We start from the raw sequence: 17,335 nt of genomic DNA, 5'->3' as shown, positions 1-17,335 counted from the left end.
GCGGGATAACCCTGGGAAGTCGCTTGCCCTCGCCTAGTCCGTTTACCCAATATACAACAAAAGTAGTGTAGACTAAACGGTGTTCCAGTCTCTTCCATTCTATCATGATTGTCCTGGTGTATCCCATTTGAGTTCTGCATTTTAGAACGGATTGTGGAGGACGCAGCAGACAGTGTGTTATGGTCATTTAAGGATCTACGAGCAGCCACGAGGGAGTGGGCAGAGTGTTTTCCAGCTGCAGCGGTGACTTCTGGTGGGTGGGTTCAGAAGTGCGACAGCACCGCAGCACACCAGGGTTCAAGGGCTAGAGGGCCTGCAGGCCTATCTGGGTCGGAGCTGACGTTGGCGCCCCACGTGAGGCTCTGCGAGGCAAGTGACTGGGAATACGGCCATGAGGGGCCAGGGCTGGAGGTCCAGCCCACCGTCCAGCCCCAGTGGTGGGGGCCCAGGAAACGCCGCGAGACTGAGGGGGCCCAGTCGAGGTTTCATCCCTTAGGGCATCATCTTTCCATCAGCAAAGGAGGGGGGGGCACTGGGCGACCGAGGGAAAAGCATGGGCCAGGCGGGCGCCCAGCGCAGGGAACCTGCACTGGCCAAGGGCTGCCGGGACCGGGAGGTGCGAGCGCGGCTGGAACCCGCGCTGCTACGCTGCGTCTGCGACGCGCGGTCGCGGGGTGGGCGGGGCGAAGGAGGCCGGCGGCGATTGGTGCCTGGCGCTTGCCGTCGGCCAATGGGCGGCGAGGGCGTGTCGGGGCGGGGCGGAAGCCGCATCTTAAGCTGTGTGACGCGTCGCGGTCGCCGCTCCAGCTTCGCCGACGCAGTGTTCTCCCGGCCGGCCCCGCAGGCGCAGCCAGGTATCCGCGCGGGCGGCGCGGCGCGGGGGCGCGGGCGGGGGCGGGGGCCTGGGCGCCCCACACGGCGGCGGGCGAGGCGGACGGGCGTGCGCGCGGCTCCGGGCCGGGGCTCCGCGGAGCGGGCCGAGGGGGCGCACTGGGTCTGGGCCGCCGGGCAGGCTCCGCCTTCGCGGCGGGTATCAAACGGCCAGGGAGCCGAGCAGGGGTGCGGCGCATCCCCGGGACGAGAGAGGGAAAGGGAGCCGCGGCCGAGGCCGTGATGTGGCACCTTCGCCCTCCCGAGCGGCCGCAGCCGGCGAGGGGCCAGCCTTCTGCTCTCCGGGTCCGCGGGCCCCAAGCGCCCGAGGTCTCTGCGCCTTGGCTCCGCGCCCCTCGTGCGTCCCCGCGTTTCCGGGAAGGCGGCATGTGGGCTCCGCGCACCGAGGACATCCTGGGTTCCCGGGTGCCTGAGGCCAGGAGGGTGCATTCGGGACAGCGGAGCAGCTCAGTACACGGTGGCTTTGGTTTTAGGGCGGGGGACGAGCCCTCCGGGGCAGCTCCTGTAGCCAACCTGCCCATCGCTCCCCTCCCACAACTTCTTTTTTTTTTCTCCAGCCTTCGTCCTAATAAAAAATTACGGAAGTAGAGCCTTGTTTTCCTGTAAGGCGCAGATTGATTAGATGCTGTCGAGGGATCGGGGCCAACGGGCCTTTCAGTGCGTGAAGACTTCTTCCTTAGAGATCCTTTGACAGCAGTGCTGAGCATCCACATTTTGGTTGAATTCAGTGCGAAACTTGTTCTCGGTGACCAACAATCTTTTCCCTTTGGCACTCTTAACCTCTTGCCTTCTTGGTATTGTTTTATCTATTTGATAAGTTAAGGCAATCAATTGAGGGAAAGGAAGAGTGACTTTAGAACGAAGCATCTTCAAGAAATTATTAATGTCCAGTTTCTTTTTTTTTTTGTTATATATTTCTTGTTTTGTTTTTGTTTTTCTTTGTTTGTTGTTGTTGTTGTTGTTGTTTTTCTTTTTTTCTTCTAATCTCCAGTTTCTCATTTCTAAAACTTTTCTTCCGGTTTGTAAGAGTAAGCATTTCTGTAGGAAACTTGTTTTTTCACTTTGAACCTGGAACTATTTTTTAGGTATGTAAACAGAATTCCTTATCCATTTGAAATAAACATTTCCAAGAAATGAAAGATTTCTCTCACTAGGATATTCTGGTCTGGTTCCATCTTCAGAGAATCTAGTTTTTGACTATGAAAAAGATGTAAGTATGAGAGAATCTTAATTAAAGCAGGACTTAAATAAAAAGTTTATTATTTTGGGTCTATAATTTTTCACAGTGTTCAAGGTTAATTTTGCACCCCGTCCCCAAAACTCAGTAAACTTTAGTAAAAATTCTTAAAAAGGCATTTTTTCCACAAAGAGGCTGTCTTCTTTGTATTCCTCTCCCATACTCTGCCTTTATTACTGTTACTTGTGTGCATATTTTATGCCCTTGGCTGAGATTTTGAGGATGGGATAAACCTCATACATTTTAAAATAGTGATGAATGGACCACTATTTGGAGGTGTGTGGAAGGTGTGGTCTAGCTGAGCCAGTCTTTTTTTTAAAAATAGTACTGCTTAAGGCATTTGCCAGTGACACACTTGAGTTGAATTTTGCTCAGATTGTGTAAGAAAAACAGCAAAACACTCTTGTTGGCAGGACTTTTACAAAGGACTGCATTTGTGAATGGTTACTTCAAGAAAAGTAAATATTTGACAGAGTAAAACCAAATTTATTCACGTGGAATATTTTAAGTGTCTCCTTGATGAATTTCACTGGGTTTTGAGTGATTTTAAAGAATATATTTCATAGTGTAAATTTCAAAATGCAGCCTTTTATGGAAATTTTATTTTAGGTATGTTCTTATGGAAATAGAATAGATTACTTTTGTTAATAAGTGGATGGATTGCTGAAAACATTCATTGTTGAAATTCTTGCTGTCTGTAGTAATTTGTTCTCTCCTCCAGGACCTGAGTGTAGGTCTTGGTTAAATGCATGACAATAGCCTGGAACGGTCACACTGGTACACGTGATTTTGACTCTGGAAGGTCACAAAATCTAATGAAGTGAACTGTTGATAGATTAGTTACTTCTGGTGACGCCTCAGAGAATGCTAGCGTCCTGGAGCTGGGCTCCACTCCCCGAGGGCCGTGTGATTTGTCGTCTCGAGGGCCTCCCTCACTTGCTCCTGCTGCTTCAGGAGTTCCACGTCTAAGTGCTTAGAAATGACCTCGTTCATTGGGCAGTCAGGAAATGCCAACGGAATGCCCAAACCCCGGCCAGGTTCTGGGGCTGCAAAGTGAATTTAAGATATGGTTACTGTCCTTTAAGGGAGCCTAGTAGGATTCTATGGGGGGACAGGCATGAAGACAAGTGTCCTGAACTGTTAGAACCTGTAACAAAAGTCTGCAGGGTTTTTGGGCGTCTTCGGGAATGCCTTTTGTGGTAAATTCTGTGGAGGAGGGTGAAAGAAGCTAATGTGTATAGTGTTTATGCATAGAAAAAAAGTTATTTGACATCTCCAAAGTATGATTGTTGATAATTTTCTTGTCATAATCAGTAGAAAAAATTTACTATTTTTTTTCTTAAAAAACCTCCCGTTTAAAAAAGAAACCATGGCACCGTTGATTTTTATATTGCAGAAATAGGCTAATTTCCTATGAACCTAAAGGAGGAAGGGAACTAATTGAGTGGCCAGTTTGTGCCAGCTTTGACACTTTAACATTGCCTCAGTTAATCCTGAGTAATGACCTTGAATGGCTTCATCCTCATATTTACAAGCGGGGAAACTGAAGTTCAGAAAGATTATCCACAGACACTCTTAAGAGCCCCAGCTAGTCTGGTCTCCAGACTTTGGACTTTCCACTCTATTCTAGTTTTTCAGACCTTTTTGGAAGAGAAAGTCATTGATGTCGGCTATTTTTAAGCTCATCTTTATTCTCTTCCAATGTTTCTTGTATAGTGCCAAGCACAGTAACTTGAACACAGAAGGTTCTATAACAGAAATACGCTTACAGGATTCTGGGACATCATTTTGCATCTAACTACAAGACTTCTCCCAGTTGAATGAAATACCCAGAGTTCATCATTAAAAATCTTAAGGATGTGTATTAGTAATGTTTGAATGTCATTGTTTTGTCAGTAAATTGTAGTTATTCTTTTAATAAAACTGCCTGAACTCTGCAGAAAAATGGATATTTTGTCCCATTTCTGTAATTATTTTAAATGGCAGCATATTATGCGATTATGTGGAAGCATTCTCATATTGAACATCTTTTATGCGTGAATATTCACATTTCTGAGTATTTCTTTACGATAGAATCTTATGAGTGAAGTTACTGGTCTAAATACAAGCATTTCTAAGGCCTTTATTATGACTATAATTCTTTTCAGAAAGTGTTGTACTTTAGAGTACCCCTAAGCACTGTATTTTATTAGTAATTGGATGAGAGCAAAAATTAATGTGTTTAATTTATAATAGGTCAAATACAGCATTAATTCTTACCCAGCCCAAGAAATAAAGTTAAAATCAATGTTTTAGCCTTAGCAATAGCATTTGGGGAATTTCTGTCTAGTACAGCTAGGTATTTTTGCATTTTTGTTAGCTATGTCCAGTCTAGTATTTCTCATATAACTTTTTTTGTTGTTATTGATACATATATCAGATAAAATCTGATAGAAGCTAGGGACCGTCTTACAAAATGCACATGCATACAATTCTGCATTTTATTTCAGGAGTTACTGGATCTTGAAGACCATCCCTGGATCTCGGGTTAAAAATCTGTTCTAATCTGAACCGTGAGAAGAAAGGGTCCTTGGTGAGTCTTGGCAAACTGAGTGTTGGCTTGTTCAGTGCTTGCTAATTCCTGAGTGTGCCGGGTTTACTGGTTGTGCCAAGTTACAGGGCAGTGAGCCAAGCTCCAAGTGTTAAGTTTTGCTCATTGGCCGTTCACACTGAGTGCTGGGCTATGCTGCGCCTCGTAAGCATTTGCGATCCAGCCTTCCTTGACGCCCCCAGAGTGAGTTCCTTGTCCTTGGTGTCCTCTCAACACTGGTGATGTAAACAAACAAACAAACAAACAAACACGTATACTTAGTATAAAACCTTCAAGTGGTACAGAAGGATTTAAGTAAGAAGTAAAAGCCCCTGACCTCCCATCCATCGTTCTCATTTTTCTTCTGTGTTCTCTTGGACATCTAGCCTGTCGCACTATGGGCCCATCTTACGTTAACGCTTGTCAGGTTTTACTGTAAATATTTATATGCTTTTCCCTTTTGTTCCCCTTCTGGCTTCCCAAAGGTCTTAGTTCTCTCTCATTTTCTTGATCTTTTCGGAGGGGGGCTGTGGTAAATGCTCACCAATTTTAAATGAGTCGACATACATCAACTGTGGGAAGACTCACTCTCGATGCCTCCTCCTATCCTGGGCCAGGTCGGCGGTATTCCCACCTGAAGGACATGATGTTTTCCAAACTAGCACATTTCCAGACCGTTGCCGTGCTGCGTCGAGGAGTTCACTCTTCGGTGGCTTCTGCTACATCCGTTGCGACTAAAAAAACAGTCCAAGGCCCTCTCTCCTCTGATTACGTTTTTGAAAGGGAATCGAAATATGGCGCACACAACTACCATCCCTTACCTGTAGCCCTGGAGAGAGGAAAAGGTACATTTTGAATTAATCCATTTCCTTTTTTGCTTGAAACTTTTTATAAAAATTGCTTTCGTATTTTCTCAGTATACATTTTTCCAGACGCATTTAACTTTTATATTGCAGATACGGTTAAGTCATTTATTGTCTGAAGTGCTCGCTGTGCTGGGCACTCTGGGTATACAAAGGTGAACTCATTCTGTCTTTGTCATGAGGGACCTTGCCAGGACAAGTGTAAAATGCATAAGTAAAGTGCTATAATACTGCTCGTTTTTTCCCTGTAACTTTTATTTTGGCATAATTTTAAAGAAAAGTTGCAATAATGGTACAAAGAATTTTCTTCTACCCGTCACCCAAATTTCTTGAGTGTTAACATTTTACTTTTGCTTTACTTTCTCTCTTCACGCATGCTCACACACTCACATGCTTACACATGCTCTCAGGCTCACGCACTCATATACTGTCACACAAAATACGTTTTCTTCCTGAGATGTTTGAGAGGAAGTTGCAGACACGATGCCTCTGCCCCTAAATACTGAGCTTGTCTTCCCTGAAATACAAGAACTTCCTCTTACGTAACAGCGAATTTTTAAAATTAAGAAATTAACGCCGACTCAGCACCATGATCTGCTCTGCAGACCTTATCCGGATTTATTTCGCTGTCATGTGTAGTAAAAGAAAATCTCAGTTCATGGGTTACCTTCAGTTCTCAAATTTGTTTAGTTTTCTTTAAGTCAGAACAAATTCCTCATCCTTTGTCTTCTTGACTTTGATGTATTTAAGAGTACAGGCCAACAATTTTGTAGAATGAAACTTAGCCTGGGATTGGCTGGCAAGGTAGTGGCTGCCAGGCTTCTCCCTGCAAAGTTACTGTTCTTCCCTTTTTACTCTCTTGACGGGACATGGTTTCAGACTCTGTAAACTTTGTGGTACATTTTTAGCAGCCATTAATGATTCTTGCCTGAATAAATAATTACCGATAATTACCAAATGGTGATTTAATCCACATTTAACAGCGTTACCCTAATAAAACCAAAGTTTGTTACTTAACTTTGGACCAGAAGATGATGTATAAGAGTATTAAACATTTTTGTCATTTGCCTGTATTTTATTTTGGACCAGTACTATAATACAGATGTATCTGCTTTCAAACACATGAGAAGTCTAGATTTATAGATTACACATTTGGAAACAGTTTGGTTCGCAAAGATATTCTTCACTTAAGAAGTGGAGTGTGGACTCTGGAATCTGACCGTCTGGGTTCAAGTCTCGGTTCGCGCAGGCCAGCTCGGGCTAGTTACTAGTCAGGCGTCTATAGTCATGTCCCCACAGTGATGTTTTGGGTGATTCTGTCAACCTGGTCCCAGTGAGATGATAATGGAGCTGAAAAATTCCTGTCACCTACCGGGAGTGGTCATGGCACAATGCATCACACAGACCCTTACCATTGTGTTACAGTTGCCTACAGTATGCAGTAGGGCGACACGCTACGCAGGTTCGCAGATAGTTGCTGAATGGGAACAGAATTTGTCACCTCAAAATATATCTCTTTGGCATAAGGATTATTTAAGACTGGTTAATTTTGAGAAGCAGCAGACATGCGAGGAGCTCTGAAAACCAGAGAGAAGTCGCCTTTTGTAAAAATCATGTACGTTTATAAGGGAAACCTCCAGTTGTTGGGGAGTCTCCCTCGCAGTACCAGGAAGAAGGGGTGACCTTACTTCCAGAAACTCTTATCAGAGCAGAAGTCTGCGTAGCAACCTAGCCCTTGTTGACTGTGCTTTTCCTGGTCACCCTCTGTCATGCCTGCCCCCCAACCTCAACATCTTCTGTCTTCAGATGGTACTTAAACTGGTGGCTTCAGCCATTTTGGTGACCTACTTGGTTTTCCTGGGTCTCCCATGTAGACGGAAGGTGTACATGTTATTAAACCTTCGTTTGTTTCTTTCCCGCTAATCTGTCATTTATTACAGCGATGTCTCAGCCAGGAACCCAGAAGGGTAGAGGTAAAATTAATTTCGCATTCCTACAGAGCAACAGGCTGTACCACATAGTCTGATCTGTGGCAGGCTACATACCATCTAGGTTTGTGTAAGCGCCGTCTGATGCTCGCACGACAATGAAGTCACCTAAAGACACATTTCTCAGACTGTATCCCTGTCTAGGCGGGGACGTCGCTTTATTTCCTTACCTCTGCCGCAGGGAGGATAGCACTGCCATTGGGGATTCTGATCAGATGAGGTACAGAAGCACCTAACATCGTATGTTAACAAGTACATGGCAAAAGTTAGGTGTTAAGCCCCTCAATACATTTTAATATATATAGTCAACTTAAAAAAATTGTTGTAAAATGTACCTAGCTTACAATTTTCTTGTTTTAACCATTTGGTTTGGTGGCATTAAGTAGACGTGTACAGTATTGCACAACTGTCACCTCTAGCTAGTTCTAGAACTTTATTACCACCAAGAGGACACCCCGTACGCATTAAACAGTCACTCCCCAGGCCCCCCACCCTAGAACCTGGCAGCCACTCATCTGCTTTCCGCCTCTGGATTTGCCCCTTCTGGATATTTCAGATAAATGGAATCAGACAGTAGTGGCTTTGTGCCTGGCTTCTTCCACTTAGCATTATGTTTTCAAGGTTCATCTGTGTTAGTTGTAGCATGTGTTAGTACTTCATTGCTTTTTCTTGCCGAATAATATTTCATCGCATGGACAGACCACGTTTTGTGTATTCGTTCATCAGCTGGCGGATATTCGGGTTGTGTCCCTTAGGCTATTGTGAATCGTGCTGCTATGAGCATTTGTGTGTAGATTTTTCTTTGAACACCTGCCTCACTTTTAGCGGGTGTATACCGAGGAGTCGGGGCGCTGGGTCATACGGTAATTTTATGTTTAACTTGTTGAGGAATCGCCAGACTGTTTCCCACAGCCGCTGCACTGTTTTACATTCCCACCAGCAACCCATGAGAGTTTCAGTTTCTCTACATCCTTGCCAACACTTGTTTTGAGAAGTGGACATGTTTAAAATTTAAATTATAAACATTTTTAAAACTTTAAAAAATTTAAATTATAACCATCTTAATGGGTGTGAAATGCTATTATTATAGTTTTGGTTTGCACTTCTCTAATGATTTGAGATACTGAGCATCTTTTCATCTGTGTGTTGGTCATTTGTATGTCTTTGTAATCATTCGTTCTTTGGGGAAATGTCCATTCAGGTTCTTTGCCCATTTTTGAATTGGGTTGTATATTTTCCTGTTTAGTTGTAAGTTCTGGATACTGGATTCTTATAAGATAGATATGTGATTTAGAAATGTATATCTTTTTGCCAGTCTTGTTGGTTGTTACAGTAAACTAATCAACCATGACTTTTATGTTGAATTCTAACTTTAAATTCCACACTCTAGTTTTCAAGGAGTAAAGGTTTTACTTGTTATAGAGTTTATAACACCTTTTTATGTTGTGCTCTTCTCGTTAAATGTACACTTTGAGACTGGACAGATAGAATGTAAATCTTTCTAAACTGGAGTTTATTACGCTTGAACTAAAACACGCCTTAACCACAATTCCATTTTAAATAGAGGTTCATATGTAGGTATCCAGAGGGCTTGCTAGCAGTCTTAATCTTTGAACTTTATGTAATTTCATGACTTTCTAAAATTATTTTTCTTATATATTTTAGGTATCTACCTGTGGGATGTAGAAGGCAGAAAATATTTTGACTTCTTGAGTGCTTACAGTGCTGTCAACCAAGGGCATTGTCACCCAAAGATTGTGAATGCTCTGAAAAGCCAGGCAGACAAACTGACCTTGACATCTAGGGCATTCTATAATGATGTACTTGGTGAATATGAAGAGTATATTACTAAACTTTTCAACTATCACAAAGTTCTTCCTATGAATACAGGTAAAATATTTCCTTTTTATTTTTTTTATTAGCCAAGAAAATAGTTTATTACTTTCCGATAATTTAAAACATTTTTTTAAACTGAGAAATTTTCTCTCTTGGTAGGAGTGGAGGCTGGAGAGACTGCTTGCAAGCTTGCTCGTAGATGGGGGTATACCGTTAAGGGTATTCCGAAATACAAAGCAAAAATCGTTTTTGCAGGTATGTGACATTCAACAGTAACCTCTGTGATTTAAACACACATATCATTTACAGTTTTACTTTACCAGTGAAATATTTATAATGTATTTGCTGAATGTTTCATAAAAATTGAGAGATTTCCTTTTCTTGGTTTATTTCCAAATATTTGTGCATAGAAAGGATTTTTCTCTCCTAAATAACTCCCTGCTCCCCTCTCCTTAAAATGAGTGACTGTATGATTGATTTCTCATCTGCTTATCTGAATTTTTTCCATATAATTTTTTTGTTTAGTTAGATGGTCTCAGCGGTAGAACCTTTTTGTTAGGTTGTTGATGTTGGGTTATGTTACAGTGGGGCCCTGTCTCCTAGGTATGATGTGCAGTTTGATTTTGAATATTGGACGTGTCGTGTGAGGATCTTAGAAGTTGTTGGGAGGGGAGGGCTGGAGTTGTCTGGGTGTATTTCTGGGAATGGTTGAGAGGAATGACCTGGAATACTGACTGGGGACACCAACAGTTATTTCAGATGATGTAATCTAACTTTTGGAGTCTTTATAATGATGTTCAGTTGATAAATTCTGACTTTCTTCTGAGCTTTGATTTTAATTTTTAAAAATAAAGTATGGATAAACATGTCATTGCACATAGTGAAAATTCACTCTTTTGATGATTAAAATCACGAACTATTCTGCCTTGTGCACAAATGCAGCTAAGTTACAAGCCCCGTAACAATCGGATTCAGAGTTCAACTGTAACTGCTGGCCAGCCATGCTTGGTATTTGGGGTTGACAGATTACTATTCTCAAAGAAGAAGAAATCTTTGCACAGCTCTGTGACCTGCCATTTTGGAATCTTGTGCCTTAGTTGTAGGGTCACATATAACTGTGTCTTCTGATCAAAAATGGCATTTCTGGTGATTTTTATTCTTATAGACTGTTTTTGGTCTCTTTCACATTAGCAAAGGGGTGCAGAGGTGTTTTCACCCGAGTATTGAAAGGAGCTGGTTAGTCTGGGGTATAGAGACAGGGAAGGCTGTCCCCAGCTGTGAGTCCTTTACATTGCAGACTGAGTGACAGGATGAGACTCCTGGAGGGGAGCCAGTAGACTCGTGGTGGAATTGGTACCCTTTCTCTTAAACAAGTATAGTCACAGTCAATACGCTGCTGCTTTTGGACAGGTGAAGTGGGGCTTACTCATAGGTGAGAGGGCTTTGTAGGATTAGTGTGTAGAGACGCTATGAAGCCAAAATACAGTAATTCTGTGCTGAGTTCATTAAGTCTGTGCTGGGGAAGATAATATTAAAAAAAAAAAAAAAAGCAGAAGAAACCCCCAAGTCTCTATTATTCTACATTGTGATTTTCCTTCCTTGAATTTAATCCAGTTGAAATGATCTCATGTATCTGCTTTACGTTCCGGGGTTTCTCCTCTTAAAGTAGAAACTCCTTGAAGGCGGGGAGCTGGCCAGTCGTGATCACCATTCTGTGCCCAACACCTAGGACAGTGCCTGCCATACAGTAGGTCCTCACTCAGATTTATGAATGAAATAAATTTATGGGTTAAAAATGTTCCTGTGAAGAGACAGATGTCTGTCGTTGAGCACAAAAGATTATAATAGCAAGGAAGGCAAAACTGAAAATGTTTGGCTTGCCCGAGGCTATTTTCTCCAAGTGAAATTTAAAATTCATTCTGTAGAACAGTTAGCCTGGAGTACTGGATTTTTTAAAAAAGAAAACCGCTCATTCTCTGTGAAGGGTAGTCTCTTTCTCATATCACTTACATAGATGCAGTATCTCTAGAAAAACCTGCGCTGAACGCCTCAGTTGTTAGTGTCCAGGATTATTGAAAGGAAGGACAAGTATCTATTCTCAGACTGTGTATCCCAGTTAGGAGTTCGGTAGAGAAGTGTCTGAAATAGTGACTGCAAGGCCGGACCTTGGTGGTCTTGAGCCCTGGTGTTTGATAGCAGATTTTGTTTTAATAAATAGATGCTCACCGGAGTCCTTCTAAAGCAAGCTCTTAGTTTTTCAAAAGTCAAACTCTTTTGCGGGGGGGACTGTGCTTATTAAATTTGGGGTTTGTTTGGAATAATCACTGTGTATTTTATTTTTCTGTTCTAGCTGGAAACTTTTGGGGTAGAACTATGTCTGCTATCTCCAGTTCCACAGACCCAAACAGTTACGAAGGTTTTGGACCATTTATGCCAGGTTTTGAAATCATTCCATATAATGATCTGCCCGCTCTTGAGGTACTTAACTGACATCACGTGCTCTAGCTCATAGTAAATAGGAATTAAATGTGTTGAATACATGAATTGAAAATAGGTGTGTGACTTTAATGACAATCTAATCTAAGGCTGAGATTTCAGACTGGCCTCAGTCAATTAGTTTCCAACGTGGACGGACTGGCCTCCGTGGTCTAATCCTCATAACCAGCTGACTGTTTTAGATTTGTGTCCTGTATAAGTAATAACTTGGTTAGTGCCTGTTTAATTACTTTACTAGATAAAATTACTCAGTTTTCAGATAGCTTTTAAAATAACTTGCAAAATAGAAAGATTCACTTAAAATGGCTTTTTAAAATGTCATTTTCTTTAACTTTTAGTTACAGTACATTTGGCTATAAGAAAATGTAGGATAGAGTAGCTTAAAGCTGAAGTACGTAGAGCTTTTGGTAAATTGACTGTTAGTCAGAAATGTTATACTTTGAAGTCAATGTAATTTAGTGCGAAAACTTAATTTATGTACTTTATATTATTAGGAAAATTTTGTGATTTCAGATTTCCAAATAGGCTGGAAAGGAGGTTACTAACACGCTTTCACACCTTTCTGTAGCGTGTTCTCCAGGACCCGAACATCGCCGCATTCATGGTGGAGCCTGTTCAGGGCGAAGCGGGCGTCATTGTGCCAGACCCGGGCTACCTGACAGGCATCCGCGAGCTCTGCACCCAGCACCAGGTGGCCCCTGTTCTCACCTGCCCGTACCTCTGTCCTGCTCGTGGGATAAATGGAAACACTACCTAACCTTTCCCCCTTTTCGCCATTCTTAGAGCTTCAGAACTTTCTAGTGCTATCATCAGCGTGCACAGAAGCCGACTATCTTGTCTGTCTGTCTATCAATCATCTATCTATATCTATCTAATCATCTATCTATCTATCTATCTATCTATCTATCTATCTATGTATCTTTAAATTACTTTCAAGTAAGAAGCCGACTTTTATTGGCTCTGGAATCTGACCAGACCCTGGGCCCCGGCAGAGCTGCAGACTCCCTGTCTCCCTGTCCCCACCGTGCTCCATCTCCCCTCTCTGGCAGCCTGTTCTTTGCGCCCTCCCAAACCCTTTATCGTACCCCTGTGCTCCAGCATTTACGTTCTTTCCTCCTCTTCCCACCAAGCTGCTAAATATTTAATAAGAAGTAAATGTTTAATAGATGTTTGTGGAATAAACAAGTGAAGTCACTTGTTTCCAGAGGGTAGTTACATCCAGAAAAACCCCACAGCCCCTCACTTTGCATACGCACCTGTCCACTTTGTAGGACAGCGCAGAGTGGGCCTCTGAGGGACAGTGGCCTGACGCAGGAGATAATTGGCGTGACAGGGTTTTCACAGAACAGTATTGAAATTACACGGATAATTAAAACATTTACACAAATCTGAGGGAATGCCAGATAACACTACTGTGAGGGAAAAGTAAAATAAAGATCGCTGTTTTCCCTATGGAAACAAAATTGCTAATTAATGCTATTATATCATTTTCCAATAGGTTCTGTTTATTGCTGATGAAATACAGACAGGATTGGCCAGAACTGGTAAATGGCTGGCCGTCGATCATGAAAATGTCAGACCTGATATAGTCCTTCTTGGAAAGGCGCTTTCTGGTGGCTTATACCCTGTAAGTTGAATGGTATCCTCTCCTGAAATACATCCTTAAGATGTTTTTACATCAGCTGGTGTGACAACAGTGCCTTTCTTGTGGTTTGGTTTTACGTAGTGTTCTGTAGGTCGCCTGGAATGTGTATAACAACGTCAGCCCCGTGGGGTGACCCACCCAGTTAATTTTAACTGAAGAACTGAGTGTCCCTTGGAATTTGCCACAGCGTTTTTTTTTTAAATTTATTTATTGTAGCATTTGTTTTGGATGGAAAGGTTTTACCCCAGAAGTATTCCTGTAAACTCTGAGCTTCTCCCCATTGTCCAGAAATATAGTATTACTAATTATTCGAAACCATGACTGATTCATGTAGAGATTAGGAAACGTTAGTGTTTCGCGATAGTTCTGTTCTTGAGTTTGCTTCTCAATCTGCATGCTAGTTCAAGGGCTCCGGGGTTTAGTGTGGAACGTCACTTTCTCAGCAGTTAAACAAGGCATTTCACCTTTAACGTGGAAAGAGTTCTAAATCATATTTTAGAAGCAGCTTGAGTCTTAATTCCAAAATGCTATCGCTCTGTGCCATTGAAGCGTTCCCGATAGGCTTAGGGTAACGTGTTAGGATATTACTTAGTTTGGCACGGGTAGTCGATGTGGCAGACGTGGCTCGTGTTTGTTGAAGCCTCACTTCAAGTTTAATATCAGCTTCATAAATGTTTGTGTTCCTGCTAAGAATCAGAATAGTTGGTCGGAGGCTGATTTAGTTGGCCCTTAATTCTCGGTCTTCCAGGTGTCTGCAGTACTGTGTGATGATGAAATAATGCTGACCATCAAACCAGGGGAGCATGGGTCAACGTTTGGTGGCAACCCGCTGGGCTGCCGAGTGGCCATGGCAGCCCTCGAGGTAAAAACTGGCACCGCTGTACAGTATCCGTTCCTTTAGGTAGCTGATGTGACTTGTAAATTTGAGCCCACTGGTGTAATGAGAAATGTAAGCAGATCGTCAGGTTTTATAGAATATGAATTACAGAGGAAAGGTTTTAGGGGCAGGGCATTCTCAAAAAGTAATTTAACCTTGGCCTAATAGACAGGGGCCCTCTGTAGGCTTCCTGAGTTTTGGCCTGTGGGCACTGGATGGCCCTTCTACAGCTCACTCTGTGACCAGGCCTGGCCTGTCGTGCCTCTGGCTTAGCACACACCGGTGTTTTTGCTTTTTTTTAAGTGTGTATTTGAATATTTTTAGACTTATTCCTTAAGTGCCTACCAAAGGCATAAAATTATATAGTCTCTAAGGATGGGCTATTTAGGGGGAAAAAAAAGGAAACTCTATTGCAGTTAAAAAAATTAAACTATATTTAGTCCATTGATTTAGTCAGCTAATAAACTCTATCAGTGGCATTTAACAAATTTTAATCCTTATTTTGCCATAAAATCAAATTGATAATGGATTTGTGACTAAAGCAAAGTTCTCTCTGAGCTAGTGTGTGTTTAATTAGAGATTAAAGTTACTTTGGCTTTATCTAATCGCGTTCTTCCTCTGTGTGTTTTCCACATTCCCCTCCAAAGAACAATATGAAAAAAGGCAATCTTAACATTTATGTAATTTCTTCTTAAACATAGGTTTTGGAAGAAGAAAACCTTGCTGAAAATGCAGATAAAATGGGTACCATCTTGAGAAATGAACTCATGAAGCTACCATCTGATATCGTAACTGCTGTAAGAGGGAAAGGATTATTAAACGCTATTGTTATTAGAGAAACCAAAGGTATGGAGATAAAATATTTTCCTCAAGATATTATTTTCATAGGAAGAGCTGAAAGCCATTTGGTATTTTATCTGGTTGTTGAGTTCCTCTGAAACTGCTGACTGACCTGTTGACCAAGTCTTTTAGGCTGAGTATCATCTGATTTATTTAATAGTCTTGAAAATATAGCTCTTTCCTACATGAAAGGACATCTAATTTGACCTGTTTTTGTTCCTTTAGATTATTTGTTATTTTTTCCTAGGTTAGTTATGCAGAACTTAGAGGTTTAAAGTTAGTTTCTGTTTATAAGCCTTCAGAGCACTTTTCTGTAAAGGTTTCCTCTTTGCTTTCCTTTGCTCCCTCGCTGTAACCTTTTGCTTATCAGCCGAGGTCATAGGAGCAATAGTAATAATATTATGAATAGTGCCGACGATGATAACATAACCCGAGTTGCCTCTTGATTGCGTGTTTGGCGTTTCAGTATGTTGTTTGTAACCCTTAACCATTCCTTGCCGGATTTTTTTGTGATAACCCTTTCTTTTGAAGCAGTGATTCTAACCTTGGTTGCATTTTAAAGTCACCCGGGGAGCTTTTTGAAAAGTCAATCCAAGCCTAGCCTCAGCCCAAAGGTTCTGATTTGGTGGGCCTGTGGTGAGCCCAGACATCGAGTGACTCCAGCGTGCAGCCAGGTTTGAGAACCGTGCTCTCAGAGGGAGAGAGTTTGGTCCTACAAGCTAAGGAAGCAAATCCGTTTTAGGAGCGTGTAGTATTCACTGGGTTTTGAGCATTGCTCATTCTGTGCCAGTTAATTATCTGTATCCTACACAGATTCTTTTTGCATTGGTTCCTGATGTAACTAATACAGCAGCCTTAGCACATAACTTTTTTGCTTTTTCATTTATGAAAAACTAACAAAAACCGTATGTCTGATCACACCATTCAAACCTAGTTATGCACTTGCCGACAAGGAATTTCCTTTTTAAGAACAGAACAAAGCAAGCTCGCAACTCCAAGCTGTCTTTCTTGAGTGGGTTGTGGGAATTTTATTTGCCAGGCCGCACTTACCCAGGCATCCTGCAGGGGATGTTTAAACATTTATCTTTGATCAACATACATGTTTGACCATTTTTTTTTTCCTTAGATTACGATGCTTGGAAGGTGTGTCTGCGACTTCGAGATAATGGACTTCTGGCCAAGCCAACCCACGGCGACATTATCAGGTTTGCACCTCCGCTTGTGATCAAGGAAGACGAGGTTCGGGAGTCCGTGGAAATCATTAACAAGACCATCTTGTCTTTCTGAGGGTTGCGACTGTTTTCGGCGGTGCCTGTGAGTCAGCTGGAGACAGGCAGACAGTTCCTTGAAGTCCTGTAAAAAGCTTCTGCATTTCTGTGTGTGATGCAGGCACATTCCACTCCCTGTGTCTTCAAGGACTTATTTTTTAATATACATATTTTTCAGTTCATACATAATAGAGTGACATTTATAATCGTGCAGTATGCTATTTAACATAACTGTAAGAGAATGTAATGACATCTATATTCGATCGTTTTTGTGTACTTGTGTACTTTCTGAAGTGAAATGCATCTATTTGTCTGTCTGTAGGCAGCCTTACAATCCAGCCCCGTATAACTTATATATGTTTTTATAATTTCTGGTGTAAATGTTTTATATTTGAAAAAGTTATATGGGGTTTTACATAAAAGACTTCTTTAACCTTATGAAGCTGAATTATAATCATTGAATTTTAGGAAGGTTAAGCTTATATAAAACACTAGATTTAAATAAACTTCATATTGGCCAACATCAGAATATATTCCATGAGTGTCATTATTTTGAATTAATAATTAATATTTAACATTCCCAAATTATTTTTTAAGTGCTGATATAACTTATAAAATATATTTTCAGTTTTTTAAAACTTCAAAATAAAGCTTATATCAAAAATGTCTGTTTTGCTGGAATTTCCGGTCAAGATGGCGGAGTAGGTAAACACCGTGCTTGCCTCCTCTCACGACCACATCAGAATTACAACTAAACTACAGAACAACCATCATTGACAATCACCTGAAGTCTAGCTGAACAGATGTTCAAACTGGGGACACACA

General features: G+C 41.8%; 1 protein-coding gene across 3 annotated transcripts; it reads left to right on the top strand.

Moving 5' to 3' along the window:
* Positions 1–744: 744 nt before the first annotated feature.
* OAT (ornithine aminotransferase) lies at positions 745–17,039 on the top strand. Of its 3 annotated transcripts, XM_011365455.2 has the most exons (13): positions 782–854; positions 1,449–1,636; positions 1,977–2,101; positions 4,618–4,700; positions 5,315–5,542; positions 9,214–9,438; positions 9,544–9,639; positions 11,735–11,862; positions 12,449–12,571; positions 13,379–13,507; positions 14,274–14,387; positions 15,104–15,248; positions 16,369–17,039. In XM_011365455.2, the coding sequence occupies exons 5-13, from the start codon at positions 5,341–5,343 to the stop codon at positions 16,527–16,529; spliced, it is 1,323 nt and encodes a 440-aa protein (XP_011363757.1). In that variant the 5' UTR covers positions 782–854; positions 1,449–1,636; positions 1,977–2,101; positions 4,618–4,700; positions 5,315–5,340; the 3' UTR covers positions 16,530–17,039. The 3 variants fall into 3 exon arrangements, with proteins under 3 accessions (XP_011363755.1, XP_011363758.1, XP_011363757.1); XM_011365456.2 differs by lacking the exon at positions 1,449–1,636 and having other exon boundaries at positions 770–854; XM_011365453.2 differs by lacking the exons at positions 1,449–1,636; positions 1,977–2,101 and having other exon boundaries at positions 745–854.
* The last annotated feature ends 296 nt before the right edge of the window (positions 17,040–17,335 follow it).

This window comes from Pteropus vampyrus, unplaced genomic scaffold (genome assembly GCF_000151845.1).
Source record: "Pteropus vampyrus isolate Shadow unplaced genomic scaffold, Pvam_2.0 Scaffold111, whole genome shotgun sequence".
NCBI classification, from domain to species: domain Eukaryota; kingdom Metazoa; phylum Chordata; class Mammalia; order Chiroptera; family Pteropodidae; genus Pteropus; species Pteropus vampyrus.
Note: the sequence above shows the minus strand (reverse complement) of the source record. Positions and strands in the feature narration are given on the sequence as shown.

Bases quoted from the DNA above. Each gene is read 5' to 3' on its own strand.
- OAT (XM_011365453.2), top strand. From the start codon at position 5,341: ATGATGTTTTCCAAACTAGCACATTTCCAGACCGTTGCCGTGCTGCGT. The intron at 5,543-9,213 runs GTACATTTTGAA...TATATATTTTAG, and splicing joins AGCCCTGGAGAGAGGAAAAG to GTATCTACCTGTGGGATGTA. The intron at 14,388-15,103 runs GTAAAAACTGGC...TCTTAAACATAG, and splicing joins TGGCCATGGCAGCCCTCGAG to GTTTTGGAAGAAGAAAACCT.